This window comes from Poecilia reticulata, chromosome 6 (assembly GCF_904066995.2).
Source record: "Poecilia reticulata chromosome 6, P_reticulata-male-v2, whole genome shotgun sequence".
NCBI lineage: Eukaryota > Metazoa > Chordata > Actinopteri > Cyprinodontiformes > Poeciliidae > Poecilia > Poecilia reticulata.
Genome location: NC_088835.1, coordinates 6,364,207 through 6,392,117, shown reverse-complemented (window position 1 = coordinate 6,392,117; position 27,911 = coordinate 6,364,207). Strand labels below are relative to the sequence as shown.

At 39.3% G+C, this 27,911-nt stretch overlaps 4 protein-coding genes across 6 annotated transcripts; 2 read left to right on the top strand and 2 right to left on the bottom strand.

Moving 5' to 3' along the window:
• Positions 1 to 143: 143 nt before the first annotated feature.
• Positions 144 to 7,805, top strand: tdg.1 (thymine DNA glycosylase, tandem duplicate 1). Of its 2 annotated transcripts, XM_081607738.1 has the most exons (11): positions 144 to 299; positions 886 to 960; positions 2,813 to 2,979; positions 3,514 to 3,842; positions 3,943 to 4,012; positions 4,669 to 4,804; positions 4,918 to 5,000; positions 5,091 to 5,185; positions 6,315 to 6,486; positions 6,650 to 6,802; positions 7,033 to 7,805. In XM_081607738.1, the coding sequence occupies exons 2-11, from the start codon at positions 902 to 904 to the stop codon at positions 7,155 to 7,157; spliced, it is 1,389 nt and encodes a 462-aa protein (XP_081463864.1). In that variant the 5' UTR covers positions 144 to 299; positions 886 to 901; the 3' UTR covers positions 7,158 to 7,805. The 2 variants fall into 2 exon arrangements, with proteins under 2 accessions (XP_081463864.1, XP_081463865.1); XM_081607739.1 differs by lacking the exon at positions 886 to 960 and having other exon boundaries at positions 148 to 299.
• A 267-nt stretch (positions 7,806 to 8,072) lies between these two features.
• On the bottom strand, positions 8,073 to 13,658 carry LOC103465704 (patatin-like phospholipase domain-containing protein 2). Of its 2 annotated transcripts, none has more exons than XM_008410777.3 (8): positions 13,251 to 13,658; positions 12,117 to 12,349; positions 11,919 to 11,984; positions 10,815 to 11,024; positions 10,057 to 10,117; positions 9,732 to 9,941; positions 8,663 to 8,803; positions 8,073 to 8,452 (listed from the first exon to the last, which is right to left on the bottom strand). In XM_008410777.3, exons 1-8 carry the CDS (start codon positions 13,435 to 13,437, stop codon positions 8,406 to 8,408), a joined length of 1,155 nt encoding a protein of 384 aa, XP_008408999.1. In that variant the 5' UTR covers positions 13,438 to 13,658; the 3' UTR covers positions 8,073 to 8,405. The 2 variants fall into 2 exon arrangements, with proteins under 2 accessions (XP_008408999.1, XP_017161034.1); XM_017305545.2 differs by having other exon boundaries at positions 12,117 to 12,344; positions 13,251 to 13,404.
• Positions 13,659 to 13,714: 56 nt separating this feature from the next.
• Positions 13,715 to 20,650, bottom strand: LOC103465705 (patatin-like phospholipase domain-containing protein 2). The gene is made up of 9 exons (XM_008410779.3): positions 20,461 to 20,650; positions 18,556 to 18,788; positions 18,306 to 18,371; positions 17,226 to 17,435; positions 16,322 to 16,382; positions 16,034 to 16,201; positions 15,778 to 15,901; positions 14,879 to 14,980; positions 13,715 to 14,600 (listed from the first exon to the last, which is right to left on the bottom strand). Exons 1-9 carry the CDS (start codon positions 20,645 to 20,647, stop codon positions 14,396 to 14,398), a joined length of 1,356 nt encoding a protein of 451 aa, XP_008409001.1. The 5' UTR covers positions 20,648 to 20,650; the 3' UTR covers positions 13,715 to 14,395.
• Positions 20,651 to 20,843: 193 nt separating this feature from the next.
• LOC103465706 (uncharacterized) lies at positions 20,844 to 26,273 on the top strand. Its single transcript, XM_008410780.3, has 7 exons — positions 20,844 to 21,077; positions 21,167 to 21,291; positions 23,279 to 23,345; positions 23,478 to 23,634; positions 24,498 to 24,640; positions 24,843 to 24,953; positions 25,815 to 26,273. The coding sequence occupies exons 1-7, from the start codon at positions 20,925 to 20,927 to the stop codon at positions 25,992 to 25,994; spliced, it is 936 nt and encodes a 311-aa protein (XP_008409002.1). The 5' UTR covers positions 20,844 to 20,924; the 3' UTR covers positions 25,995 to 26,273.
• The last annotated feature ends 1,638 nt before the right edge of the window (positions 26,274 to 27,911 follow it).

Genomic DNA, 27,911 nt, shown 5'->3' with positions numbered 1-27,911 from the left:
ACTGGAATTTAAAATTATATTTGTAAACGGAATCAATTAAAATTTAAACAAACAATTTCCCTTTGCAAAAATATAACGTCATAATCATTTTTGTCTTGATAACACCGAAAGCGGCGTTTTCCAATCCACCCCTCCGTGTGTAACATGAGCTATTCCCGTGTCAAAGTTGGCCGGTTGGCTTGTCATGTCTTTGTTGCTTCTGTAGCGCCGCCAGAAACTGTGAATTGAAGTGTGGATCTGATGGGAAATAAGCTGATATTGTCATAAGAGAGCAAAAGTTTTAACCTGACCCTCACAAGGTATGTTAACTTCATTAAACAGCAACAAGAAACTGAATGTTTAGAGTTTCTTTCGGGTTTCTCTCAGTGGAGCGCAGCCATTCACCCATGCTAGGTTAATCGACCAGCTAGCTATTGGCTAGCATTAGCTGTGTTTGTTGCACTGTTGGTAAACATTAATAAACAGTTAGGGTACATGCCATTACACTGAATATGAAACATGGTTTAATATGAAACTTGTTCAATTAATTGCTTATGGTATGCTCCAAACCTACTTAATAAAAGCTGAGCTGGAACCGTTTTCCATTTCATTAGTTATTGTGTTCGCTGTGTCTTTGGGGGGAAGAAAGCAGCTTCATCCCTTTGTTGTCAAGGAAACTACTCATTATAGAGTTTCATCAGTCAAAAAACCGGTTGACTGTACTGTAATGGTCCATCGCCATAGTTTGTTTGATGTTAATGTTTGTCTTTAATTTTCCTTGTTGGATGATATAAATGCTAGCACATGCATTCACTTTCATACCCTGTCCTAACATTTGTGTGCTAAGCAACTTGTTAAGCCAGCGGCTATGTTTCCTCAATATGCATGTTGATTTATTTGATAAAGTCCAAAGACCCTAAAGATGGAGGAAAAGCTGAATGGATCACTGCCTGTTGTCTCCCCGGAGTATCTTCATCAGTGGTGAGTCTTCCTCCTCACCAGTGCAGCCAGGAAGTATTCCGTTTGTGTGTGTGTGTGTGTGTGTGTGTGTGTGTGTGTGTGTGTGTGTGTGTGTGTGTGTCGCATTAAAAACAATTAATCCCACGATAAATTAAAAGAAACTCAATAATTTTTCATTTGCTTGATTTATCGTTTTTCTTTTTTCTCTCCCTTTTTAACCAAATACTGAAAGATAGAAGTCTTCAGTGTGACACTTTGGTCTCAACTATCTCGGTTTGAAAGATCATTTTGTTTACAGAGACTTCATAATTCATTTTATTTGTTGTTTTGTTTATTTACTTTGGATATTTAAAATGTCTTCCAGTTCCAGTGTTTAAATGTTCATTAGAATTTAAAGCTTATTGATCTTTGAGAAAGTGTTCTTGTATATTATGCCATTACCCTTAAAGTATATGAAAACTGTATCAAAACAATATTATGGTTTATCGCAATAACTTCTGAGACAATTTATCATCTAGCAGAATTTGTTATCGTTACAGGCTTACATGTGCACTTATTCACCCTTTTGCTTTTGTCTTACCACTATCATTATCATTCCATACGATGCTGACCATGAATGATGATTAATAGTAATATGAGTTGTAATATAATGTCGATCAAAACCAGGAAAATAACGAACCTGGAATGATATTTGTTTTTCTTAAGACAAACGTGTATGAACTATTTCTCGATTGCTAGAAAATGTGTCTTGGTTTTATTTTTCTATAACTTTTTACGGCACTAGTGGCACTTATTGAACAGTAAGTAGACAGAAATAAAGGAAGAGGAAAGAAGAAGAAGAAGGTGAGGACATACAGGAAGCTGCCGGGACCAGGAATCAAACTCAGGACTATCACTGCGTTTGGCGCACGATCTCCACCAACTGAGCCACTCAGCGCACTAGCAAATACTTTAGTTAGGAAATATGTCAGCCGCTGCTTCACCTATATACATCAACATATTACGTTTCTGGCTCTGCATAATTAAACCAAATGAAATTTACGTACAATTGAATGTCATCATTTTAAAAACCGACCACAAAAAATATATTACGACGGAACTTTTTCGACCCATTCAGTCAAAATGACAGACAACTACAAAAATCTAGATCCTCCTCGTCCGTCTGGAAATGAAAGTGGGCTAATGCAGTGCATTCTGGGATTTATTGTTTTCTACACCAGTGTCTTTGTTACGTGTAGTTCAGTCCTTCATGACTGGAGGCCAAACAGATACTAGCATCACAAATACTAGCGTTACAATTGTCAAAAGTCTTCTTCACTCAGTTAAAACGTCCACACCAAAGGGCGTTGCTGGCAGTATGGTCCGTTCACTGAACTAAATATCGGCTGCACTCATTGGTCATGACTGATAAAGCAGAAAATTTGCCAGTTTTATTCACTTGACAATTTCTTTTAAATAGCTCCATTCACTGTACTGCGAGTTATATTTGTAAAAATAATGAAATGTTATGTTTTTATTAAAAATTGTTTCAGAAAGGTGGTATTTGACTTTGTGCTTATGAATAATAAATCTTAGAGGACTGCGTAATTCTAAATGTATTCCTAAAAGACTTATTGCTTTCATAATATTAGTTTATGCTGATGATTATGACACTAAAATGCTTGATATTGACAGTAATAGCTGCATTTGGTATTTAAACACATTCTCTTATGATCGGATATTTTATTTTAAATTTATTTTTAATAAATACATTTTAAAAAAAGGCATTGATTGAATTAACAATATTAAAGTCTCTTTTATTCCACAGAACAGCCCGGGGCCTTATCCTTACAATCTTAAAATTCAGTGTTTCATTGATATTGTTCTACCACAGGGTTCGGTCCGCCCAGCAGTTCCAAGCTCTCCAGGCTCAGTACGCCAACTTCAACCCTCAGCACCAGTTTCACTACCCAGAGAATCCGACTGCAGAGGCGGCCAGGGCCCACATGGCCAACCCAGAGCCCACCATGGAGCAGACGGAACCTGCTGACCTGACTAAACGTACTGGGAAGATTTTTAAATAATAGCATACACAGTTTAGAGAGTCTTGTTCTGCGTTACCACAGAGAGGTTATATGAGCTCAGAAGGTGCTAATGTTTGCTAATTGCTGCTGGCTAGTCTGAAGGAGCTGAGTGGAGGAGAGCTGCTCTGTGAGGCAGAAGCTTGAAAACTGCAGCTCAGAGGAGGAGCTTTGTCCTCAAAGGCAGAGCTAGGTCCACCCAGGCGTTTTGTTCAGCTATATTGTTGCCATGGAGATTAAGGGATTTCTCAAACATGCATAAAAGAATCAAAGCAACACTCCAGGTTTGCTTTTGATGAGAGAATAGCATTATAACATGATGGGAAGCTCAAAAGAGTTGATTTTATGTAATAATGCCCCTTTAAAATGAAACATGGGAGGCTAATATTAAAGGAATTAAGTCTATCTAGAGATGTTGTCACACCAGTACGTTATCACAGTCTGAGGCAACAACAACCATCAATCATAAAGTTCTAAACTATTGTTTTTGTTGTACAACCTTTTTGTCTTTTAGCTCCAACTAAAAAGAGAGGTAGACCAACTCAACCCAAGGAGCCAGGAGCGCCAAAGCCCCCCAAAATCCCCAAAGCCCCCAAAGCACCGAAACCCCCAAAGGTCCCCAAAGCACCGAAACCACCGAAGGACCCAAATGCACCAAAAGCTAAACCAGGTCCGAAACCCAAGAAGGCAGCTAAGGCTCAGGGTGAGGGCAAGCAGGAGAAGATTGATGAGAGCTTCAAGAAGGTGAAGAGGAAAGTGGACCGCTTCAAAGGGATGACGGAGGAGGAAGTCATGAAGAAGACATTGCCCGACCTGCTGGATTACAACCTGGACTATGTCATTGTAAGGTCCAATTTTTACCTGACTCTCCGTGTTGGATGGGATGTGTTCGGAGGGACTTCAGGGTTTTGGTAACCGTAGTGGCATCTTGTTTTATTTGCAGATTGGTATAAACCCAGGACTGATGGCAGCTTTTATTGGCCGGTGGTTTCCAGGACCTGGAAATCATTTTTGTGAGTTCTGATGCTAAGGTTATTTTTAATTTGTGGTCAAAGTAGTAACAATGTGCCTGTAGTGCCACCATAGTTTGATTATTTGAATACACATGATGATGTGCAGTTTAACCCTTTAAATCTTAAGTTTCAAATCTCAGCCTGGATATTTTTGCTTATTTTAATTGTACAAAGTTCTTTAAATGCTGTGTGAGTAAATATATTTGCCCATTTATCCATAACAACCGTAACTTTCGATATCTAGCAAGTTATTTTCGCAATTTACCGTCTAGTAAAAGAGTGTTTCATCAGATTAATTTTACTTCCTGCTACGGCGGGGATGAAATTACCATAATGACCCGAGATTGGCTGGAAAGCGCAACGTCTCCCATTTCAGAAACCTTTGGAATTTTTCAGGTAGCGCAACATGTTGTGGAATTACGGTATCGCAAATTTGGCTGAAGAAGAGTTAGACATTTTCACATTGATCTTTTTAGGCGTTTCCCAAACTTTCTAGTTTTTTGTGAGCTTATGTTTGTAATCCGAGCCAGCTACAATCACTACGATGGATGAATTTGAGACTGAGACTGGATAAAATCTAGTTCCACCTTTGGTTGTTTTCGGAGAACTACTAACATTTCTTTATGTTCTAAACATGTTGTTGTTTTTTTCCCCAGGGAAATGCCTGTTTCTGTCTGGATTTACCGAGGAGCAACTCAACCACATGCATGACACAACGCTGCCGGTCAAATACAAAATGGGCTTCACCAATATGGTTTCCAGGGCAACCCCAGGGAGCAAAGACCTCTCAAGGTAGCCATGTAAACTGGTGAATAATAATAATAAAAAAAGCTTAAGATCTTAACTTCAGATTATGGTAAAATGCTGCATTTAATGTTATTTTTCTTTCCCCCCCCCCCCACCAGTAAAGAATTGCGAGAAGGAGGTAAAATTCTCGTGGAGAAGTTGAAGAAGTACAAACCTCTCATTGCTGTGTTCAATGGAAAATGTACGCTTCCCTCTCCCCCACCATCAATTCAGTGATGTTCAGAGCAACAGATTTGATACAAAGTAACATTGCATTTCTTTTTTCCCCCAGGTATCTATGAAATGTTCTGCAGGGAACTGTTTGGCAAGAAACCACAAAAGCTGGAATTTGGTTTGCAGCCACACAAGATCCCAGAATGTGATGTGGTGAGAGCAGAAATCTGCCTTTACATTTACAACACTGTGATACATCAAATTTGTTTAAAAAAATGACAAACGCGCTAAAGCTCCACAGAAATACCTGAAGAAACGACACCTGGGCATTCAGCAGTGGCATTCATAGGCTTTATTTCTGTACGTTTGTTGAGTGGCGTCTGTTTTTTTTTTTTTTTGACACACATTTCAGTTTTCACTTATCAGAATAAAGGAGGCTGAACACAACACACGCCTCAGATTTTTGTTGGCAAAACAAATATTACATTTTCCTTTCATCCCACAGTCGTACACGCCGTTGTGTTGGAGATCACATGAAATACAAAGAAAATTCACTCAGGATTGTGTTTGTAACAGTCAATGACATGTTGGAGCAATTGGAAATAGAAAAGAGGAGTACATTTCTGCTGAAAAAACAAGGATATTTTTTAGCTTGAAGAATTGAAAATTTGCTAAAAAAAACGAAAAAACTTTGATTAATCTCAGAAATTTTGGAGGAAAAAAAAAAGAAATTTCAACTTTTGAAACTCAAGAAATGTACTTGTTTTTTCAAGAAATGCCTTGAGTTTTTTGGCAGGAATTTTGTGAGTACAACGGTCCTAAAACGCCATCGTGGTAACATTGTAAAATGTGTAAAAATAAAAAAAGTTTGCATATCGGTGTGTGGTGTGGCTTACAGTGCTATCAGCAAGTTTGAAACAAAAATGAATAGGTAACTCCAAACTTACCATAGAGGACCTTTGTTTTCTTTTTTTTCAGAAGAAAAAAAACTAAAAAATGAATCACACCAGTGTTATTAAAATGTTTAGCGATTAAAACAATCACCACAACCAGCTGGTAACATTTGTCAGACTTTTAAAAGCTACATTTGGTTTTACAACATTAATACTTTTTAATATCCCAACATAAGCTGTCTGGTATGGTTTTGTTCTTACGTAGTTCCCAGAAAAAATTTATTATCGCAAACTGCTAATAATGTGCTGAAAAGGTAAATGACGTCTCATCATCAAAACTGTCTCAGTAGTAAACAAAGATCACCTGTTGCTAACTGAAATACTTCTACAGGCAGCTTAGCGTTCATAAACTTCAGAGTCTCTTGTCCATTGATTGGCTGCCCCTCCAGGCCTTGTTCCTGATGCCTTCCTCCAGCGCCCGCTGTGCCCAGTTTCCTCGTGCTCAGGACAAGGTTCACTTCTACATCAAGCTGCGGGAGCTCCGGGATCAGCTGAAGGGCATCCGGAAAGCTACCGAGATCGAGGAAGTCAACTACACATTCGACCTTCAGTTAGCTAAGGGTAGGCTTCATCATCAATATACATATGTAAGCTAGATAAGCTGGAGTAAATGATTTAAACCGTTTTACACATTAATATTACAGCATGATAGTCTGTTTGATTGAGTTTCATCCAGCGTCTTGTTGATTTTTTTAAATTATTTTTTCTCTCCGAATGCCAACAGAGGATGCCAAGAGGTTAGCAATAAAGGAGGAGCAGTACGACCCGGGATATGAGGACGCCTACGGCGGCGCGTATGTGGAGAGAGGAGCTGAAGAAGGCCAGGCCAACAGCCAGACCAACGGTCACTGTACGCTCACGTCTACCGCGAACTCAGGTAACCGCCAGCAGATGGCTAAACCTGAAACGAATCCTAACAGGATATAGTAATAATGGGATTTATTTGAAACATCTATACCTAATTTGGGGCTCCCACTCAGCCTGTTTAAAATGTCTTAAATTGAAAGAAAGTTGAAAATCATTTCAAGGGCCATTCTTTGGACGCTGCTGGCGTAATGCATTCAGTGATTCTCCATCTGCATCTGTCCGTTTGTGGCCCGTCCTCAGAAGGAGCACAGGAGGCGACCACATCCCAATCAGAGGGTCAGCTGCCAGACGGACAGTGGATGACCCAGTCGTTTGCCGATGAGATTCCCAACATCGGCAGCGGACCAAACGCCAGCAGTGCGTGAGGAAGACGAGAAAAGTCTTCGTTACCTTCCAGAGACATTAGCTAACTCAGTCTCCAAACCGCAGTTGGTTATTTTTTAGATGTTACCCGTTTTTTTGTTTGTTTGTTTTTTAGCAAAGTTGAGAATTAACACTTTTAGGATTTAACTGAAACAGCAGAATGTTTTTTTTTCTGCACATTTTATTTTGTTGTTTTTTATATTCATGAGCCATTTTACATGTGTAAATCAGGGACATAACTGGCTGACTTTGTGTATTTAAGCATTTGTTTTTAATCGCTGTACTGTTGAGGACTGCATTCTGCTGCAGGTGGAGTCAACATTTTAATCTACTGTTTCCAGTAGACAGACTGTTTCCAGGTTCTCTTTAAGCTCGACTTCTCTGGAGGGAAGGATCGAATCAGGATTACTGCTACACTCAAGGTGCTATGAACTGATACGATGCACAATACCGACTCGTTGAGACCACACATTAACGTCATCAGTCCTACAGCCGGACTGGCCTTTCAAAGTTACACAACCTATAATGGTTTTCATTAATCTTTTTTTTTTTTTTTTTACTTTAGATGCTTTGGATTATGGTATGTCTATTAAATGTCACTGTCATTGGATTTTATGAAACATTTCTTGATTAAAATGTTATTCTACTGATTCATCACTCACTTTATGGGATTTCCGCACAATTTAACAGGATTTAAAATAAATGAAGTAGTCATTCGAAGTTATTAAAAGGTGTTTTTTTTAAATAAGGGAATAACATAATAATCGTCAAAAAAAGTTGATTTTACATCATACTTTCCCTTTAAAGACACATTTCTCTTACCTGCATCTTGCTATGGATAGTATGGCACAGGCAGGACACTAAGGCACACAAAGCTGATCTCAGAACTACGTAATAATATTGCGTCTTAAAAAAAAACAACAAAAAAAACCCACATTTGCTAGTTTCAATAACAAATAATTTCTGGTGATTTACAGCTTTCTCTTATGTGGATTTCATAGATAAATTCAAGGAAAAAATGGGGTTCAAGGAAATATGACCTTTATTTGATAAGAGAAAGACCATTAGAAATTATGACGTTAAATAAAACAGTTTACATATACTTCTATAAATGGACACTTTCCTTTTTTTTTAACATTTTGACATGCTTTCTGTGTCTAACATCATCTTGATATTTTCTAGAGAATCTTCTCCTGATACAAAAACCAACAAAGGACCAAATTAACAACTGGACTAAAAGTAGTCTGGGTTCAGACTTTGTGTCTCCCTCTGTGCGGTCCGAGCCAAAGGACTTGTTCTAATAGTAAAAAGTCAAAGTAAAAGAGAGATGAGCAATCTGTCAAGTTCAAACTTAGCAATACATAAATCCTTGAGACAAATCTTTTTGGGGTTATCACTCCCGATTCTCCATGTACATTATGTCACATATGAAACACAACAGGCATTCCGGTTTTACTTTACTCTTTTCCAATTCTTTATTAAAATAAACAACTCAAATCTACTTTACCTTTGGCGAGCGAGAGGCTGAGCTGGATAGGCCGGAGGGGCAGGGTCAGCATGTAAATGATGAGTTTTATTGGGAGGAAGTGAGTAAATCGAGACCACCAGCTGATTGGGTTGCGGTTATGCAGGCACGCCTCACACAGCACTAACATGTGGAAACACAATCAAAATGCAAACTTTATGGTCTGCTTCAGGAGACATTTGAAATACATTATCTTCATTTTATTTCTGTCTGTGACCTCATGCTGCTCAGAGTATTAGTTTGCATTCAAAAAGATATGCAAACTTTTTGAATGCAAATCTAACTTTATATTAACCTTGCAAGCTACCGATGCAAACAATTCATTGATTTGTGATTGAATGTTGATTAACGGTTTATTAGAATAACTAATCACGTCAGTTTAGACTGTCTTTTAGGGTTGTAGTTTGGCCGGCATCCAAGCGGAGCCAGTTATACAAAAATAGCAGCGATACTAGAATGGGAAAGAGAAACGGTCCAGAGTCTGGTGTGAGATACAAGATGCATTTTATGCGGTTCTGTTTTGAAATATAAAAACTTGACGAGCTCCTTCAGTTGTCAACTCCGTAGCGCTCGTTCAGCCGAGCTACACGATGGAGCAGTGTCGACTTCTCAGCCAAAGACTACTGATTTGTTATGAAGCCAGAGGGCCGAACAGAAAAAATGTACCATGATATAAAAAGACATGATGGCGATAAGCAGGGTTGAGTTTGAGGGCTGTGTAAGTTTAATAATGAGAGGAAACCACATTTTTTCTGTTTACCCATGCAGTCAGTACTTAACATAGTTTGACACACAAAAAATTTAAAATCAAATAGAATGATGTTTCTTTTATAAATTCAGCAAATGAAAAATACAACCCGTCATGTTATGGAAAGACAGCCGGCCTTATTGATGCAAGAAAAAAACTGGAGTTTTTGTGGCCACTTATCAATTAATTGTTAGTCGATCGATATAGGAGCAATCAAGCAGGTGTATTGAGACAAAACTGATTAATCGATAACTTGCATCCCTACTGCTGATCAGGACCTGTAGTGTTTGTTTCCACTCTGACCTTCCTGGATGCCGGCGGGGAGGCTGTGGGTGACTTTGTGGCTGAGCTGTGTCTGCTCTTCCTGCTGAGGGTTTCCTTTGCACTGCAGCATCTTCCTCAGCCTGGCCTCTTCTGCTTTAGCCCGCTCTTTTCCACGCTCACGACAAGGAGGTGTGGTCCAGCCTTTCCCAAGCGATAAACTCCGAGGGACATGCTTTACACTGAGCAGATCTAAATGCATAAATTCTTGACTGGCGATGTACTTAGACCCGACTTTGCAGACGGCAGTAAAAAATAAAGGTGTCAAAGACCTGCAGTGAGTGAGGATGGAAGTGGGAATGCTCACCCCTTTCTTTCAAGAAACGAAGAGCGTCCGTGTAGCCATTGTGGCAGATCTCAGCTAACTTCTGATTGACACAAAAACACAAAGAAGAACTGGAGGTTTTTTTTGTTCCACCTGGTCTGTTCAATGTTAAACTTCAAGAATAAAATCAGGATTAAGAAACTGAATACTCAGATTTGCACACAAAGCCAGGTCTTTATAGAAACAAATATTTCCACCACATTGTTTACAAAAATATTATCGTACAACACTGAATCTGTTTTCGAAAAGTTTTTTTTTTTAAATCTATATTTCCTATATCCCCCCCAGTGTGGTTTTAAACCCACAGGGGGGAGTGTAGCGCAGAGCTAAAACCTGTGTCGGCCAATCAGAATCCTGTTGGGAATCAAACATTGCGCCAGGAGATTTATTTGCATGGAACTGATGTAAAGATTGAACCGCTTTTAAATTGCGTATTAGAATATAAAGGTAGTAAAATACAAGATGATGTTGATTGGGAATCATGTCAAAGGAAGTACGTGGGAAAATTATTTGTCGCAATCTGTAATGCACGGGAATGTAAATCTGTTTCCCCATGGAATTTTCTCAACAATTGTTTCAGTTTTTGTAAATAATCGTTTTTAGTGACGTCAAGTTGAGTTTCCATGTGGACGAAAGGCCAAGGCACATACAAATGTAGGCCTCTTTGATTTTCATTTTCCCCAGATGTCCGTCTACGTCTGGACTGGGCCTAAAAATCACATTTCTCCATTTCCACTCACCTCCAGAGTCGGAGGGAGGAACGATGTACACACACGGTACACGTTGCCGGTGTTAACCTGAATGCTCACGTTGCCGTAGTGGGCCTCGAAAAAGTTGAAGGTCCCCTCCCTGGGGCAGATGTCGCTCTCGCCTGAGAAGGGGGCCATGGTGATGGTGTTTCTGTGCTCAAACAGGGGCATGTTGTTGCTCAGAGCTCCATCCACATAGAGCTGAGGAAGCAGAGGTAACTGTGAATCTAGATGACCAGGTACAAAAAGCCCTTCCAGGTTTTGTTGAAGTCCCGTGCCTAAGAGCCTGATTTTACACACCTGTTGTCACGTAGTTGATTAGAAAATCCCTGAATTCAAGGATTTGGAGGGATTAATAGTTTTGTTAATATGGTGTATAAAGTTAATAATTTTATTGCTAGATGATGGTAACAACCACACACAGCAAAAATACAAAATCTTAAGGTTTTTTTTTGTCTAGTTGCTTTGAATAAGACAAAACCAATTTACAAGTCAATTTTCAGCATTATATGAGATTGTTTTAAGTCACCAATTCCTTAATATTGATTCCAAAAAACACTTAAACCAAGATATTTTTTCATGTTAAGTGAAAAAAAATCTGCCAGTAGAACAAGTACTTTTTGTTTTTACCAATATTGAGTAATCAGGAGCCTAAAGAAACTCCTATAACTTGCCGAAACATTACTTGTAAATTAGTTTATTTCAGGTGTGTCAAAATATTTGCATTAGAAACTAGACAAAAAAAATCTTACCTGATAAGATTTTGTGCTTTTGCAGTGCAGAAACACAAAACCAGTCTTGTTGGTTTCTAGAATTTTCTCATCCACGACCTGCAAACTGCTGCCAGTAAAACCAGCTTCCAAAAAGTGGATCTTCTCCCTGTTTTTGTATCTTAACTGTAAAATTCCAGTAAATGCTTGTGTTTAAACTATTTGGTTTTTGTTTCCAAATTAATTTTCCAAGTTGAATTTCTCATCTTTGCTGCCGATTTGTTTATGAAATGTTTTTTTGGCTTGAAACACTGACACTGCTGCTGAGTTAAGCTAACTTGAGTTTATCCCACATGTGAAAACGATGCAGAGGGAAGAAACTCACCACTCCGTGGTATGACAGTGGTTTAAAGCCACAGTAGATGGGAAAAAAGCAGCTGCACATGAGAACCTGTGAGGAGAGGCACAATCACTGCAGCTCCCTAAAACTAAATATCTATTTTTGCAATACTTTGTGAGTAATCGGTTTGATCTACTCTTGTTTAGCCATCCGTCATACAACGACCTGATCCTCAGTTCCGACCTGAATCAGTTCCTCTCTGGTGTCAAACTTCGAAACCAGCACATTTTGTCCGTCCGCCAGTCTGGTGAGGGACACGCAGAGCCTCCCTGACGCCCGCAGGTGGGCGTCCTGTGGAAGCTTCTCCAGCAGAGAGTGACGCACCGTCTGCAGCATCCTGAAGGTCGGGTGGAAAACTCCCAGAATGTGTTTTCTGGCCTCCTTTGCCATGTTTAAAATGCTGAAACACAGCTGTTCTGAGGAGGGAGAGAGGTTCAGACTTCATAAATTACAGTAAAGCAGAGGCATGTAACTCTAATACATTTTTTTTACATATTGTTTAAAACTAGGATGGTATGAGACAGATGATGTGTGTGTGTGGGGCGGGGGGATCAAGCTACTCTGCCTTGAATCAAGTTACTCTGCCTTCTCCCAGATCTACTCAGAAACAACCAATGAGAGCCAGGGGCTGCTACACTGCTGCTGGTTCACCACAACATAGCCTGACATAAATGCTAATGCTACTCAGCATGTCCACCAATGATAAACGGTTTTCCGGTAATGGCAAGTTGTTTTTCTGTCACTAGCACATTTAGCAGCGCCAAGAAGAGGTTGATTGACAGCGATAAGACCCTCCTCCTGACTCTGATTGGTTGTTTCTGACCAGAGAGGTGCGTTAGTAGGGAGACGGTGGAGGAGCTGGACATTTTCACAGATTGTCTGTCTGATATTATGCAGTAATGACATGGTGGCAGTTTTAACAATTATGTAAAAAAGTATCAGTCTTGTTTTCAACATTTTTTTGTGATGTGATGAATCTTTAACCAACCCACTGACTGGACCTACTGTTGTGAATACGGTGTTTTGCTTTGATTCACTTCCGTTATCTCTGAATATGATGTGAACTATGGAATTTGCCCTCACATTTCCCCGTTGGCTCAGAGCCGCGTACAGCGTTAATAACACTTGATTTAAGATAACACAGAACTGGAAAACTATCAGAAAGTCTTTACTTTAGATCTGAATGACAGCATCGTGTGAAATTTTCGGATGCACCACAGTTGGATTATTTGAAAAGAAGTCGATTTCTAATGAACATATGATGATCGTATTCATACTTCTATGTATTTGAGCAGCCTGGCTCTATGGAGGACTCACCAATGGGAATTCCCACAGCCAAGGCTGCTGCCACCAGACAACCGGAGGAGGCCCCCCCGAACATAGCGGCTCCATGCAGCAGCTGAGGGACCCGCTCCAGGATGCAGCTCAATACTCCGACGTAGTAGATGCTCCTAAATCCACAGCCTGCGAAAGAGATGTTCCACTCCGAGGACAGGTCCACCATTCTCCCTCCGTCTCCCGTTCAGCAGAACTCAAACCATTCTTATCTCCCGATCCTTTGCAGGGATCTCCACGCCGCAGCTGATTCCCCGCTGGGCTGAAGAAACGTGTTATCTTGAAGGGGCGGGGCTTAGCAGGATCAAACGTTACAAAACAGGAAAAAGTACGACCCACTCACTCACCTTCACACACACGCACACGCGCACACACACACTTTACTAGTGATCAAAACAGCTGAATGACCCTGCACTACTTAGCCCCGTTTGAGCCCCAGCTGCGTTGCATAAGCAGACCTGGCTTATTAAATAAGAATATCCTGTGAAGGCCTAGGTGTTTTTCTAATATGTTTGAACGTTTATTAAAATATTAATTAAAAATATAAATGGTATGATGGAAACCGAAATATTTCTTTTTATAAATTGCTTTAATATGCAATAAAAGGAGCAGCACTGTACAAGGTGGCATTGAATTTAATGAAGAATAAGAATAAAGACTTATTAGTAGCTGCCTTATCCTAAATGACTTAGACTGTTATCAGTACTGGGATATTTCTAATAATAAATACTATTTGATTAATTTCAACAATTGGTAGCATTGTGTAAAAATCGACTTTGTTTTAGATTTACATCATCTTATAATGTTATTCACTCTGAGGGTGATTGACAGCACTAAGACCCGCCTCCTGTCTCTGATTGGTTGTTTCTAGACAGAGCTGGGAGTTAAGATTTTTTTTCCCCAGACTGTCTCATACCAAACTGTCACAACATAGTTTCAACAAAAAAATATATTTTTCTAAAAGTTATAAAAAGAAAGCCTTGAGGAGATTTTTTTTTTCTTCTGATTTTTTTTTTGGACAAAATCATCATAAATCATAAAGACAGGGTTACCACCTAAGTGCAAAATTAAAACAAAAACAAAAGAAGAGTGAGTTCGCTGCAGAGACAAAACTCTGCACCTTCAGGTTATTTGGAGTTTGACGTTTGCACCGATCCCAAATTTCGGAGCAGACTCAGCGCTCTGTCTAAGCCCCAGCCTCTCCCCTCAGCTGGTGGGGATTTCACACCGGCCGCCCCTTTTGGACCCTCCGGGAAAACATTCACTTCTTCTTCTCTGTCCCACAAGTGCAGGTCGGACGGAAGGCTTGAGCATCTGCGCAGTCGTGGTTGCCTGAGGGGAACAGAGAAGGAAAAAAAACAACACATCCAGAAACTCTTAAAGATTTACCGAGCTGTAGTTTGGCTTTACAGAGTTCACATGTGATAATTTAGATCCAACTCTTCAGTGCAAAAACGTTTCATTCATGGCATACCCGACAGCGCCACGAGAAGGTCAAAGTTTTATTTATGGGAGTAATAAATCTTATCTGTTCTTCGAAACACTGTTAAGAACCTGATTCCTTATGAGCAACTAAAGGTGAAAGTGACTTCATTCATGGCTCTGCCTACCTGGTTTTATATTCCAACTTTTCCTCCAAAATTTGTTTTGTCGCATCCATGCCAAAGAGCCACCTCATGTCCCTGGGGACATCGGGAATCCAGCCCCTCACTCTGGAAGAAGCAGCCAACATGTCAGGGAGTTATTCAGATATTTAGATTACAGTCAGAGTCTCTAATCTTCTGCTTGAATAAAAGTCAATATTTGTTTTAAATCTACGTAAATCTATGGAACCAACAAACTGCTGGGTTATTTCTTTATCCTCTAATCTCGGTGTATTTTCTAGGGACAGAAGGCGGGTGAGTTTAAGCAACTGGGTCAAAATTCAGGGACAACCCCAAGCGGGGGTTATGGGGGACCGTGGCCCCATCCTGAAAAATGTACACTACGCCTCTGGCTCCTTCAGAGAATCATGTTTAGGTTATAAAAAGGCATACAGAGTCATCGTCTTCAATCGTAGCATAAATGTAAAACACAAATCATTAATTTATACAATTAAAAATATAATTTTAATTGTATGAATATAAATTAATTTATTTTAAAAATGTCAAGATTGTGACCCAGTTTGTTGGGTTAGAGAGATCATTCTTCACAGAATGCTACTTTAAAACATACAACAAAACAAAGCATGCAACCACCTTCATATTTCCTGAAATGAACATTTTTTAGCTAAGATAATGCAAACAGCTTTACTTTGTTTTTTTGACATTGTGATTTTAATTTTTTAAATGCTTTTTTTCAGCTCTAGACTCTTGACAATATTTACCGGGCAAGAAATGGATGTAGAGAGAAAGGAGGAAGACATCCAACAAAACATATATGTAAGTATACTCTATATTCCTATGGCACAGGGACAAAAAAATAAATAGTAGTTGTGTTGAAAGTTGCAGGGTGACGGATTGGATGGTACCTCTGAGCCACGGAGCGGGCGGAGTCAAAGGGCAGATAAGACGTCACTTTCTTGGGCAGGTACTCAGTCATGTGAGTCAACAAGCCCCCTGCAGTGTGCGTCTCCCTGCAGGCTTTGCATAAAACTGACACAAATACAAGGAAACACAGATGAGCTCAATGGAACTGGGTCAGATTTAATGTTTCATTTCTTTTGCCCTTTCAAATCAAATAGATTTCCTTTGTATTAAAGAAGTAAACGTTCCAGCAGCCATTACCCCTCTGAAGTTCAGCTGGCAGGTTCCGTATGAGTTTCGGATCGAGCCACGGGTGATCTCTCTTTACCGACTCTCCACCTCCAGGTGAGTCCTTCGCCTGGTCGCAGCAGACACGCTCCGTCGCGTCAGCCTGCAGACTCCTCAGGGGAGACTCACTGCTGATCAGGTCTGAGGAAACAAAATGTTCACAAACTGATCTCCACTTCACGCTCTACCAACTGAGGAGTTCAGTGCTCCTCTTCTGTGCACATGATTATCTTTGCAAGAAAACGAGAAACGAGTCCTCACCGTTTTCTTGCAGGAAGCGAAGAGCGTCCATGTAGCCGTTCTGGCAGATTTCAGCCATTGCCTGCAAGTTGGAGGAACAGATTTGGATTGGATCGGATCGCTTCTATTCTATGAAATACAGGGCATTAAAAATGTATACAGTGAGTCCAGAAAGCGTCAGCACCTCTTTTTGTGTGACATTACAAAAAAGTGACTACACTAGTCATTTATAACATTTGCTAAAAAAAATACCCTTAAAGTTTAATAGATACACAAAAGCATCCACAGACTTGACAGTCGTTAGCTAATGTTAGCATAAATGCCATCATTACTATGTTAGCTTATATTTGCATTATAGCCAACAATAACTTAATCCATTCAGCAAATCAATTTTAGTAAGTGAAAATTAGCTAAAAAGCTAAAGTTAGCTTAAATGTCATCATTATATTGGTTATCTTCCATTTAGTAAGTCAACTTTAGGTTTCCAGTCAAAATTAGTGAGGAAACTAATGTTAGTTTAAATGCTATCATCATGTTACTCTGCAGGACAAATTGCCCAATAGCCCAAACGGAGGGTGAGAGATTTATAAATCACTGAGAGTAGAGCGATGATACATGTCCCGTGTTGCCATTCATAAAATCTGATTTAAATTTAATCCAACTGAACATTTCTGGGAAAAGCTAAAAATGGCTGCCTACCATCGTTGCCCTGCCAGCCTAAGTGAGGGTAAGAGGATCTGCAGAGAACAATCTGAGAAAATACCCCTAATACAAATACCTTTTACAGAAACACCATGAAAATTTAAGATCATGTAAGAATACATTAAGCCAACACTGTGAATATTTATTCTGCTCTGTTTAAATGTCAGTCAAAGTTCAATCCACTGCGTGTTTCCTGCGGGAGGAAGTAGCAGCTGTATCTCACCTCAGCCTCTGGGGGGAAGAAAGTGCTGGTGACCCTATACAGGTTCTCCGAGTTGAGCTGGATGCTGACGTTGTTGAAGCGCACCTCGTGGAAGGTGAGCGTGCTCGCTCGGGGGCAGAGGTCACTCTCGCCAGCGTATGGAGAGATTGTGATTGTTCTTCCCAGCTGACAGCGGGGCAGGTTGTCGCTAACGGCACCATCCACATAATACTGAGAGGGATTAAAACTCACCCAGTAAGTGAACTTAATGCAGCTGCTGTATTTGTTACAATAAAAGTCTGCATCACTGGCAATAATAGAATCAATCTGGTTCATTTGACAACATTTCTGCACTTGGTGTTTTTCAGGGTGGAATGATTATACGGCAAAAAAATTTTATTGATCTCTTCAAGTCAAAATTAGATGCACAAGTTGAATCGTCTATCCCAGACAGGGGCAGCCCAAGAATTTTTGGGGCCCTGAGCAGCTTTTCATTTTCAGGACCCCTCATACCTGAAAACACTAAGCTACTCTGTGTGTAATATACCTGCTATCATTAGCATCATTTGTAATTAGCTTACATCATACCAGTGTTATGATAGCTATCGATTTTTACTGTACAGAAGCAGTAAGGGAAAAAATAATAATTTTGGATTTTGAATTGCATTGTGCATTTAAGTGTGAAACAGTATTTTAGTTATTTACAAAATTACATCCGCTGATAAACAGGAAATGAATATTAAACAGGTTCATAAGTTTGATGTCTTATATTCCCCAAAAGTGGCAGCCAAAACAGCAGGAAGAGATTAATCTATTATTTGTGCACCAACTATAAAAAACAATAGAAAAAGTGTTTTTTCATGTATTTTAAATAAAGTAGACGTATAAAATCATGCAAGCTTGTTGCTCTTGGTGGGCCCCCGGTGGCGTGGAGGACCTAGGCAGCTGCTTAACTCCTTGGGCTGGAGTTGATCTCAGCTTCCAGGATTCATTCATTCATAATGTAACATCAATCAAATCTAATTAGATGCAACGGTAGCTTTATGTTTAAGGAGTGTAACTTGTCAAGTGTTGCAGGCAGAGGTTTGCTAGTTCACTCACCACTCCGCGGTAAGTGGGCGGAACGACACCACAGTAGAGCGGCACAAAGCAGCTGCATATGAGGGCCTGGAAAAAACAAGATTTCAGTGGCTCAAACACAATTTAACCCAAAAAAAGTTGTGTCGTGTAAAGGATAGGTTAAAAAGTGGGAGACAAAACCACATCAAAATGCCTAAAGTGCATTTTTAATGTAATTCTGAGTCATGAAAACCAAATATTCCTACACTACCAGAGTCACCCATATATTTACCTGAATGAGTTCCTCTCTGCTGTCAAACTGGGACACCAGCAGGTTCCTCCCGTCAGAGACTCTGGTCAGGGACAAGCTGAGCTTCCCGGACACTCGGAGGTGAGCGTCCTCTGGGAGTTTCTCCAGTAGAGACTCCTGCACCAGCTGCAGTAGGTTGTAAGCCGGGTGGAGGGGCCCCAGTTTGTGCTTCCTGGCCTCTTTGGCCATGCGCATCAAATCAGAGCAGCATTTATCTGCGCACACATCAAAGTACAGTAATCAGACGCTGCGCAATTTGTCACGCAGCAGCCACAAACTTTAGAATACAGGAGAAATATCGTAGGGTTGGGAAATTCAGGTGTAACAGCTGTAAAGTGGCAGGAAGTCAAGGCGTGTAGGTTGACACCAAAGTAAAAAAATATATGAAAAATAAAACTATGAGTAACACACTGTACATCAAAGACAAAATCACAACATAAAATACTGAAAAGTTATCAAAAATAGCATACAGCTGATAATTTTAAAAATGGTACAAAATTTAAGACGCGCAAACAAGAAAGATGTGCAAATAACAGCAGAAATTCTATTTAAAATTAGAAACAATGTGCAAATGCTAACAGGGATGTGAACATGTATTGAGTTTGTTGGGAAGTGATGATTATAGTCCAGCAGAATATAATCATCACTGATAAAGAGCTGTGATGGTTCTAGATAAAGAGCTTTATCACTTTATCTGTCATAAAGCTCCTCTGTGCACCACAGTGGAAAATTATTGTAAGGTAAAAATCTCTGTTAGCTGTATTGCTATATGTTTATCCTAAATTCTTGTATATTCTATTTGGACTACACATGCACACACGCACACGCACACACACACACACACAAGGTTGGAAATTGTTTTCCTTCAGTTGCAGACTGTCTGTCCCATGATTTGGATTCCTGATCCCTGGTATAAAACTCATGTATTGTCTCTGCCTTAGGGAGCTTTTCATTCAGAGCTTCTACATTATTGAATGTCTTTGAGTGTCTCTCTATATTGTGCACAGTATACAAATAAACCTGACTGAGTGCTTTCATCTAAAAGTGCTTGGAAATAAATTTTTTCAAGCAGTCTGTTATGGAAGGAGCGTATGTTAGTATATTTTATGTGATATTTCAAAACTAAGTTGCACAAAGTGGAAGGACCATAAGACGTTTTATTTTATCTGAAAAGTTTGGCATGATTTTATGTTTAGCTTCTTTCAGTCTGATGATAATACGTATCTTACACTTCATAAAACTGGTCAGATGTGGCAAGAAATATCCTTTACAAGATAAATACAAAATGGTATCTGTGGCAAAAAAGAAAACGTAAACACTGCACTGAATGAACTATTAGCTGGTAGAGACAGATTCCCCCCAAAATAACTTGTAGCTCTTTAAAAAGGAGACTGCACGTTTCACTGATTTATTTGTAAAACATTTTTGAAAACCAGAGAATCTGGTTCTGTTTATATTACAAAAAGCTGCAAGATGTTGTCAATTGGCTCCTCGTAAGTAAATGTAACTAAACAGAGATGAACTGAACTTTCGGCTACCATTCTAGTAGCCTTTGAGTCTAAAATATATTCTGCAAAACACAATAAAAATGGCAAAAGGAAGTTTAAAATCCAAAATTATTCCTCCATTTGGCTTTCCAACCAGGTAATGATTTCTAAATGCATTCTAAGCATTTACAGAGAACGAGGTCAATGTCATAAAGTAGGTATAGACAGTTAGTAATAGTTTCCAAAATGAATTGAGTTGAAAAATATTTTTTGTCGCCATTAGAGATTTATCTTAGTAGTTCATCCGCGCAGGACTATGTAATTAACTAAGAGATATTATTATTAGTATTATTATTATTAGACTCGATCAATAAATGAACAGCAGAGAATCCCCACTCACCCAGGGGGATTCCCAGAGTGATAATGGCGGCCATCAGGGCTCCTGCAGAGGCTCCGTAGATTTTCGCGGCATCTCGAATAAAGCGAGGAAACCGTTCGAGGATACAACTGATGACCCCGACGTAATAAATTCCCATAAACCCGCATCCTGCAAAGGAGATGCTCCACTCTTTGTTCGGGTCAAACATTTTCTAAAAACGCTACCTTCCAACATAAACTCCCGATTACAACCGGGGAGTGCTAAAACCCAACTTAGTGAAATGTTCAACCAGGTGTCAACCTTTGGATTTCACCTGTGATCAGCATCCAAAGGTTGAGAGAGCAAGTCCAACTTTGAGCACGTTGTGTGACCTGTTCCTATTGGCTGATTAACGTCACGTGGATTTTATTTATTCAGGAGCTGCGACCCTGAGCGTTTTACCTCCTGACTTCGCAGAGTTTTAACTTAATTATTTTTTTCCCAAGATGATCATTCCTGTGGTGGATTTTAGCGTCTGCAACCTGAGTAAGAAAGATGCCGACGATGAGGAGCTGCAGAGCCTGAGTGAGGAGCTGAAAACCGCATTTTCTCAAGTTGGGTTCGTTTTTCTGAAAAACTCCGGGATTTTGCAAGAGGAGGTGAATCCGGCTGAGAACACTCGCACAGCTCCGAATGCATCCTCTCAAGTGAAATATGGAATATTTCATGTGTGGGGTGTCTTTAATAGGTGGAGCGCGTCATGGAGTCGTCTAAGAAGTTTTTCCTGCAGCCAGAAGAGCTGAAGAAGCGATTCAAAAGGAAGAGCTTCCCAAACAACCCCAACCACGGCTGGGTGTCCATGGAAGCCGAGAGGTAGGTCATCCAGATACAAGATAAGGAAGACACGGCAGTAAAACAAACAAACGAACAAAAAAACATTAATGTGCATTTTTTTTTTTTAAAAAAAGAAGAAGAAACTTTTGTCAGAATCCCAAACTTCGTGTGCACATTTTCGTGATTTGATGATGCGACAAACCACAACACGGTGTAGTGCGCAAATGTAAAGGACGAAGGGGAGGAAGATACACGGTTTAGACTTTTTTTCTTTAATCATAAAAGTGTGGCTTGCTTTTTTATCCCACCTCTAAAGTGCCACATAAAATCCACTAATCTCCGTCTAAATCTGGCTTTGTTTGAGAACACTTGTGTGGGAAAAAAAATTAAAACACATAATGAATACAGAGAAACTGAGCAGACAAGTCAGGGAGAGAGTTGTAGAGAATTTTTAAAGCAGGTGAGAGTGTTGTAACAAAATAGTCAACTTTAATTACTTTATACCCGTCATTTGAACATGGAAACACCACTAAGAGATGACAGTCCACATAAAATGTGCAGTGAGCAGAACAGTACAGGACTGAGGATTGAGCCCTGAGGCACACCAGTGGGTCAAAACAGTATTTATCGCGTAAAAACCTAAGAAAATATTCAGACATTTGTGGTTGTAATGTGGAACGAATGCAAAAAGGTTCAAGGGGCATATAAAGTTAACTAATCTCTGTATCAATCTAGGTTCGTTTGAGAACATTTGTGTCGGGGAAAAAAAATCATAATTAAGATCAAAGAACTCAGCAGGCAAATCAGGGAGAGAGTTGTAGAGACTTTTTAAAGCAGAGTTGAATGTTGTAACATAATATCCTCAACTTTATACACCTACTGAAGCATTTTGAGACCTGAACATGGAAACACCACCAAGACATGACAATTCAACTGAACTGTGAACTGTCATGTCTTGACAGTCCACAGAAAACATAGAAAGTCCAAAAACTTTTATTTGGATCTAGGATGGTTTTACAAAGTATTTACTCAGGGCTGGGCACACACCAGTCAATCCAATTGTATTTATATAGACCTTCACAACAGTCACTACTGAACCAAAATACTTTACCTTAGTGCAAAAATAAAAAATACAGACAGATAAAGGACAGTTTAACAACATTGGTAAAATGCTACTATGTGCTAAAAGTTGTAGCTTAGCTTCAAGAAGTAATGAATTCCAGATTTAGACCAGCTACACTGTTTGAACTTTGACCTAGGGGTCTTCGTCAGTTGTTGGTCAGCAGACCATAGAGCTCTGACTGGGCCACATCACGTAAGTAAGAAGGTGCAATGCTGTAAGCAACTTTAAAAACAAACATCAAGAGTTTGAAATCAACTCAAACGAACTAGGAGCAAGTGGAGGGAGTGAAGTACAAGACTGATGTGACTGTGTCTCTCCTACTGTTAGTCAACAGGTGAGCAGCGGCATGCTGGACACCTGGTTTATTCCAACAAAAGTGCACTACAAGCATTTAACTTCACCAGAAGTCAGGGCTGAAACAACACAATCAACCTGTTTGTCAAATTTTAAACAGTCATCAACCATTACCCCTAAATTCATCACCTCACAAAGAGGAGAAGGACCAGTAAGTACAAAGATCTGGAACAAAATTTGGCAATATTCAACAAAAATTTTGGCAAAGACAATTTTGTTTAATGCACTCTCTGATGTCCTTAGTCAAATGCACTTATGTTGTTGGAGCTAATTGGCGAGTAGACCTGCATACAATTGAAACTTCCAGCTGTGTTTGGTTATGACTGAATTCAGTGGTAATAAATACAGTGAGGAGAACAGTACAGGACCGAGGGTTGAGCTCTGAGGAATACCACTGGTCAAGACAGTATGCATGCGACAGTTTTTACATTTTTAATTGTGTGAGGATATCACATAAAATCATATTAAAAAATACGTAGACATTTGTGCTGGTAAGGTGGACCACATGAAAAAGTTCAAGACTTATTTTTAATCCAGATTCTTTTACAGGTTGAATCCTAGCCAGCCAGGAGACCTAAAGGAGGCATTTAACGTGGCATCATTTCACCCCGACATAGTAATGAGTCACTTAATATTCCATTCAGCATGCTTCTTTGTAAAATTGCAAGTGCAAACTTTGGGATACTCAGGACTTTGGGTCACTGCAAAATCTTCCGGTCAAGCTAGTCAGTCGTTGTCTGTTCTACAGATATGGCCGTCAACAGACGCTGTGAGGGATTTCCGAGAGATCCACACAGCGTTCTTCCAGCGCTGCAAAGACCTGAGTCTTCGGGTGCTGAAGGTGATGGCCCAGAGCCTGAGTCTGAACCCGGACGTATTCCTGAATGCGCATCGATTCATAGGAAGTAGGTTTTTCACACTCTCAATGCTTTGGTGGACAATGTAATCGGTGGGAATGGTGCATGTCGTAGAAAATCATGAAACTCGCTCAACAGGATGTACATACGACAGTGTGTTAGGGCAGCTGTAGGTAGAGAAAAAAAAAGAGGATTCAATTTCCACCAAAAATTCAAGATTTGTAGTTGAGCTCAGAAATTTTCTTGAAAAACTTGGACATTTCTGAAATTAAAAAGCTGAAAATTTGCAAGAAAAAGCTCAAAAAATTTGAAGATTAATCTCAGAAATATTTTGATTTAAAAAAATCTCAAATATTCGACATTTGAAATTTTCTGAGTTTGAAAAGCTGGAACATTTTTGACGTCTAAAACTAAGGAATGTCCAAGTGTTCATAGAAAATTTCTGAAATTGAAAGGCTGAAAATTTTCTAGTAACGTCAAAGATTTTGAGATTGATCTCAGAAACTTTCAAGAAAACAAAAACCCAGAAATTTAGGAGTTTGAAAAGTCCAAAAATTTGATACAAAAAAATTGGAGATTAATCTCAAATTTTTGAGACGGGGGAAAAATCTAATTTTTGATGTTTTGGAAATTTTCTAAGTTTCAAAACTCAAATGTTCCACTTTTGAAACTCATAAATTTCAAAATTCTCTCTAGAAAATTTCTGCAATCAATCTAATAATTTCTGAGTTTTTTCTAGCAAATCTTCAACTTTTCAAATTCAGAAATTTCTCAAAGATTTCTCAGAATTTTTTTTTCTTTTTGACATAAATTTACTCCTGCTTTTTTTCTGTGTACAGTGGGCCTGATAATTCATATGTGTGAATTGTCTGAGCTGATATGTATTTAGAGAGCTGCTGTGTCTCCTGCAGCTGATGAGAACGGCACAACGCTGCGGACTCTCTACTACCCTCCACTGAGGAGTGACACGGCAAAGGAAGGTCAGGTGCGATGTGGGGAACATTCCGACTACGGAAGCATCACTCTGCTATTCCAGGGCTCTGAGGGTCTGCAGGTAATTCCAGGGATTAATAGTGAAATGTATCCATTTTTACCCCAAAGAAGGTGTAGCTCTTTTCTTGGCATCTCCCTTTGATTTAAATTTATTACATTATAGTGATAATCTAATAAGTGCAATTTATGGAAACTGATTTAGATCATTTATTTTTTATTTGGCATTTCATTTGTTTTTAGTCATGTTCCGCGTCTTATTCCAGGTTTGCACGCGCGCAGGTGAGTTTATCTCGGCTCCCTGTATCCCTGGAACCGTCCTGGTCAACGTCGCTGACCTGATGCAGCGCTGGACGAGTGATCAGCTAATCTCTGTGGTAAATTAAAAAGATTTTACATGTTTCCTTCTTCTTCAGAGGGTAAAAAAAAATCAAAGCAAGGGTATCTAAAGAGCGGGTCGGGGGTCCAAATGACTTCGATGATGCTCCTGGGTCAAAATTTGAGAATGTCAGAAATTTTGCTCACCAGTCCAGGCGGTCAAAGACGCAAGGACACTTTTAAGAAAGAAAATTGGTGTAAAATTTTCTCTGAGGTGAGGCCTTTTAAAAAACTTGCTGACAAATTATAATCACAAACAAAAAAAGATCCTTTATTAATAATCTGTCTTGCTTTGAATTAAATCTTACAGTAAATAAGATCACAAATATCCAGTCATTTTTCAAAATCAAGGAATAATTTCATAACAGACCCACTTCCTGTTTTAGTTACTGAGAATATACAGGCAAGAGCATTTTTTTAAATCTGTAATGATTACTACAACACATCATTTTCTTTTTTCTTTTTTTATTTTTTAAGAATTTTGCGTTAAGTGAAAATGAAAAGTACATTTTGTGGCCCATGATTACTTTTAACTTTACGATTCTGAACCATTTGACAAAAAAAACTTGTACATTTCTGAAATAGTCTTTATCATTATTAGATTTAGCTATAATGCAAGCACATATAGAAGAACAGCTTGCAAATAAATACAATAAATCTTAGAGGAAGGCTTTTTATTGATGTGGCAGAAACTCAAACTGAAAAACATGATCAAATCTAAATCTTTTTAGAGCTCTTGTTTTATTCAGTGTTTATTGTTGTATTTGTAATTTTATTAGAGCAACGGAGCTGTGGGAAAATATGCAACGCTTGGAAGTTTGAGTCAAAGTGGTTTATAATATTGCTTTGTGCCTTTTCAGCGTCATCGGGTTTTGCTGCCCCCTGTTGGAGACTCCAGCACTCGCCAGTCTTTGGCTTACTTCGTCCAGCCGGACAACGAGGCCCTAATCACCTGCTGCGACGGCTCAAACAAATATCCTCCCGTCACCGGAGGCGACTACCTTGTACAGCGCTTCAGCGAGTCATACGGAAAGAAGTGAAGACGCTCACCTCTCTGCTCAAACGTTGCACAAATGGCAAACCTCTCCATTACATTATGTCACACACATACATGGTTTCTACAAGTTTCACCAACTTAGTTAAGATGTTTTAAAAATAATTATGAATAGAATTTAAGGTGTACATATTATGGAGTGAAAATAGTCTCAAAATATCTCTGCGTGTATAAAAGGATTTGTGTGTGAGTAAAAGGATTTGTGCGTGCGTATAAATATCTGCGTGTGTAATACTGGATTTGTAAACCTTAAAAATAAAATAAATCTTCTCATACGCCTATAAATGTTGAAAAAGTATGCACAAGTTCCCTGGTACACACACACACAAAACTGCATTTACACACAGATCCGGTTACGAGTGCGCAAGTATTTTTGAGACTCATTTGACGCTTCAGGGGAAGCTCCCAGATTTGTGTGAAGATGGTGCTTTTACATGCTAGTAAAAACTGGGTTGTCTGAGTTTTGCTCTGAGTCTAGTGTTTTTATCCTCTAAACGTTTCTCACTGTGCTTGTGCCGAAGTGGCAAATACGTTAGTTCGGTGGAAAACGGCATGTCTCAGCACTTCCTTATAATATCCTAAAATTATTTCTAGACATATTGTGCATTTTCGAGCGGTACAGAAGACTAAGTGGTCTGAAAAAGGACCACTGGGTATGACAGATAGTCAGAACACCTGAAAAATAGCCAGGCAAACCCAGAAGCTTCAGAGGGCGCCCCGGTGGTCTGCCCTCTAAAGTAAGTAGAAGCTAAACCTGCAGGCTTTGCTCTCAGATTATAATGAGACATGGAGTAATTATAAATGATTTCAGATGACATTTTATATGTCTGGTATACTTTGCCCTCATTATATCTTTTTGTTAGAGAGACCTCATGTTTATGTCAGCTATGCTACTTTAGCTCTTCGCAGCTAAGCGTGGATTTTTAGTATCACATTGAGCACAGTTTGAGTCTTTCTTTAATCCATAAAATTTATCTCTGGGTTGTTCTTACAGTATCTGTTTTGCCCAAAAGGTTCCAATTAGAGATGTGCCGATCAAGTTTTTTCCTGCCGATTCCAATTCCGGTCACCCGTGAGGGCCGATCACCGATACTGATCACCGATCATATAATTTTTCTTTTTTAAATCATAAGCACTACCGGTTACATTATGTGGAAAAAGGAACCATAAATTCACCTTAATTTAGACAAAATCTTGTTTTTAATAACTTTTTCCAAGAAAAAAAACAAGACAGGCATTGTGCAAATTGTACTGCTATCAGTAATACTATCTTTAACAGACTGAAAACATATGAAGGCTCTGAAGAGGCTAAATAATGCAAAGAGTCAAAATAAAACCTCTTAACATTGTCAAAGAAATTCAAGTATAAAAGTTAACATTCAAAGGCAAATACAGGTTCCATTACAATAAAGACTTACCTTAAGCCACCTGAGTTACTGAATGAAAACTTCCTGATAGCATGGCTAAGCTGAATACTGCTAGTTCTGATTGGCTATTTCTGACTGAGCGGAGTAATTATGCAGAACAGGGAGGAGGCATTGAGATCGATTATTTTTTCAGAGATTATTTGTCTCATTTTAGGACAGCAAAAGTTTTCATACTTATGTAAAATTTATTGTCTTAAGTTAGATGCTGCAGCTTCAAACAGAGGTTCGGTGTGAGAGTCACTACCAGGTGGAGCAGAAGCGGCGCTTCATCTGTGAAATAGACCGAGCTACGGTGAACCGGTTCAACAGCGAGAGCAGAACCAGCATCTTACATCGCAGCTCGAAGACTTAAATAATTTTGCGGGTTATTTGTTTAGCTTTCTAACCGTCATGTAAATCCGGTGAGTGTAGCTGTGCGCTGCTTCACCTGCTATCTGATCCTCCATATGTCTTTTTTACTGCAGTGAGCCTCGATG

Bases quoted from the DNA above. Each gene is read 5' to 3' on its own strand.
- tdg.1 (XM_081607738.1), top strand. From the start codon at position 902: ATGGAGGAAAAGCTGAATGGATCACTGCCTGTTGTCTCCCCGGAGTAT. The intron at 3,843-3,942 runs GTAAGGTCCAAT...TTTTATTTGCAG, and splicing joins ACAACCTGGACTATGTCATT to ATTGGTATAAACCCAGGACT. The intron at 6,803-7,032 runs GTAACCGCCAGC...GCCCGTCCTCAG, and splicing joins CACGTCTACCGCGAACTCAG to AAGGAGCACAGGAGGCGACC.
- LOC103465706 (XM_008410780.3), top strand. From the start codon at position 20,925: ATGATCATTCCTGTGGTGGATTTTAGCGTCTGCAACCTGAGTAAGAAA. The intron at 21,292-23,278 runs GTAGGTCATCCA...ATTCTTTTACAG, and splicing joins GTGTCCATGGAAGCCGAGAG to GTTGAATCCTAGCCAGCCAG. The intron at 23,346-23,477 runs GTAATGAGTCAC...TCTGTTCTACAG, and splicing joins CATCATTTCACCCCGACATA to ATATGGCCGTCAACAGACGC.
- LOC103465704 (XM_008410777.3), bottom strand. From the start codon at position 13,437: ATGGTGGACCTGTCCTCGGAGTGGAACATCTCTTTCGCAGGCTGTGGA. The intron at 11,985-12,116 runs GTCGGAACTGAG...CTCTCCTCACAG, and splicing joins CCAGAGAGGAACTGATTCAG to GTTCTCATGTGCAGCTGCTT. The intron at 8,804-9,731 runs GTCAGAGTGGAA...TCCACATGTTAG, and splicing joins CCCCGCCGGCATCCAGGAAG to TGCTGTGTGAGGCGTGCCTG.
- LOC103465705 (XM_008410779.3), bottom strand. From the start codon at position 20,647: ATGTTTGACCCGAACAAAGAGTGGAGCATCTCCTTTGCAGGATGCGGG. The intron at 16,202-16,321 runs GTGAGGACTCGT...TTGTTTCCTCAG, and splicing joins TCGCTTCCTGCAAGAAAACG to ACCTGATCAGCAGTGAGTCT. The intron at 15,902-16,033 runs GTAATGGCTGCT...TATTTGTGTCAG, and splicing joins GCCAGCTGAACTTCAGAGGG to TTTTATGCAAAGCCTGCAGG.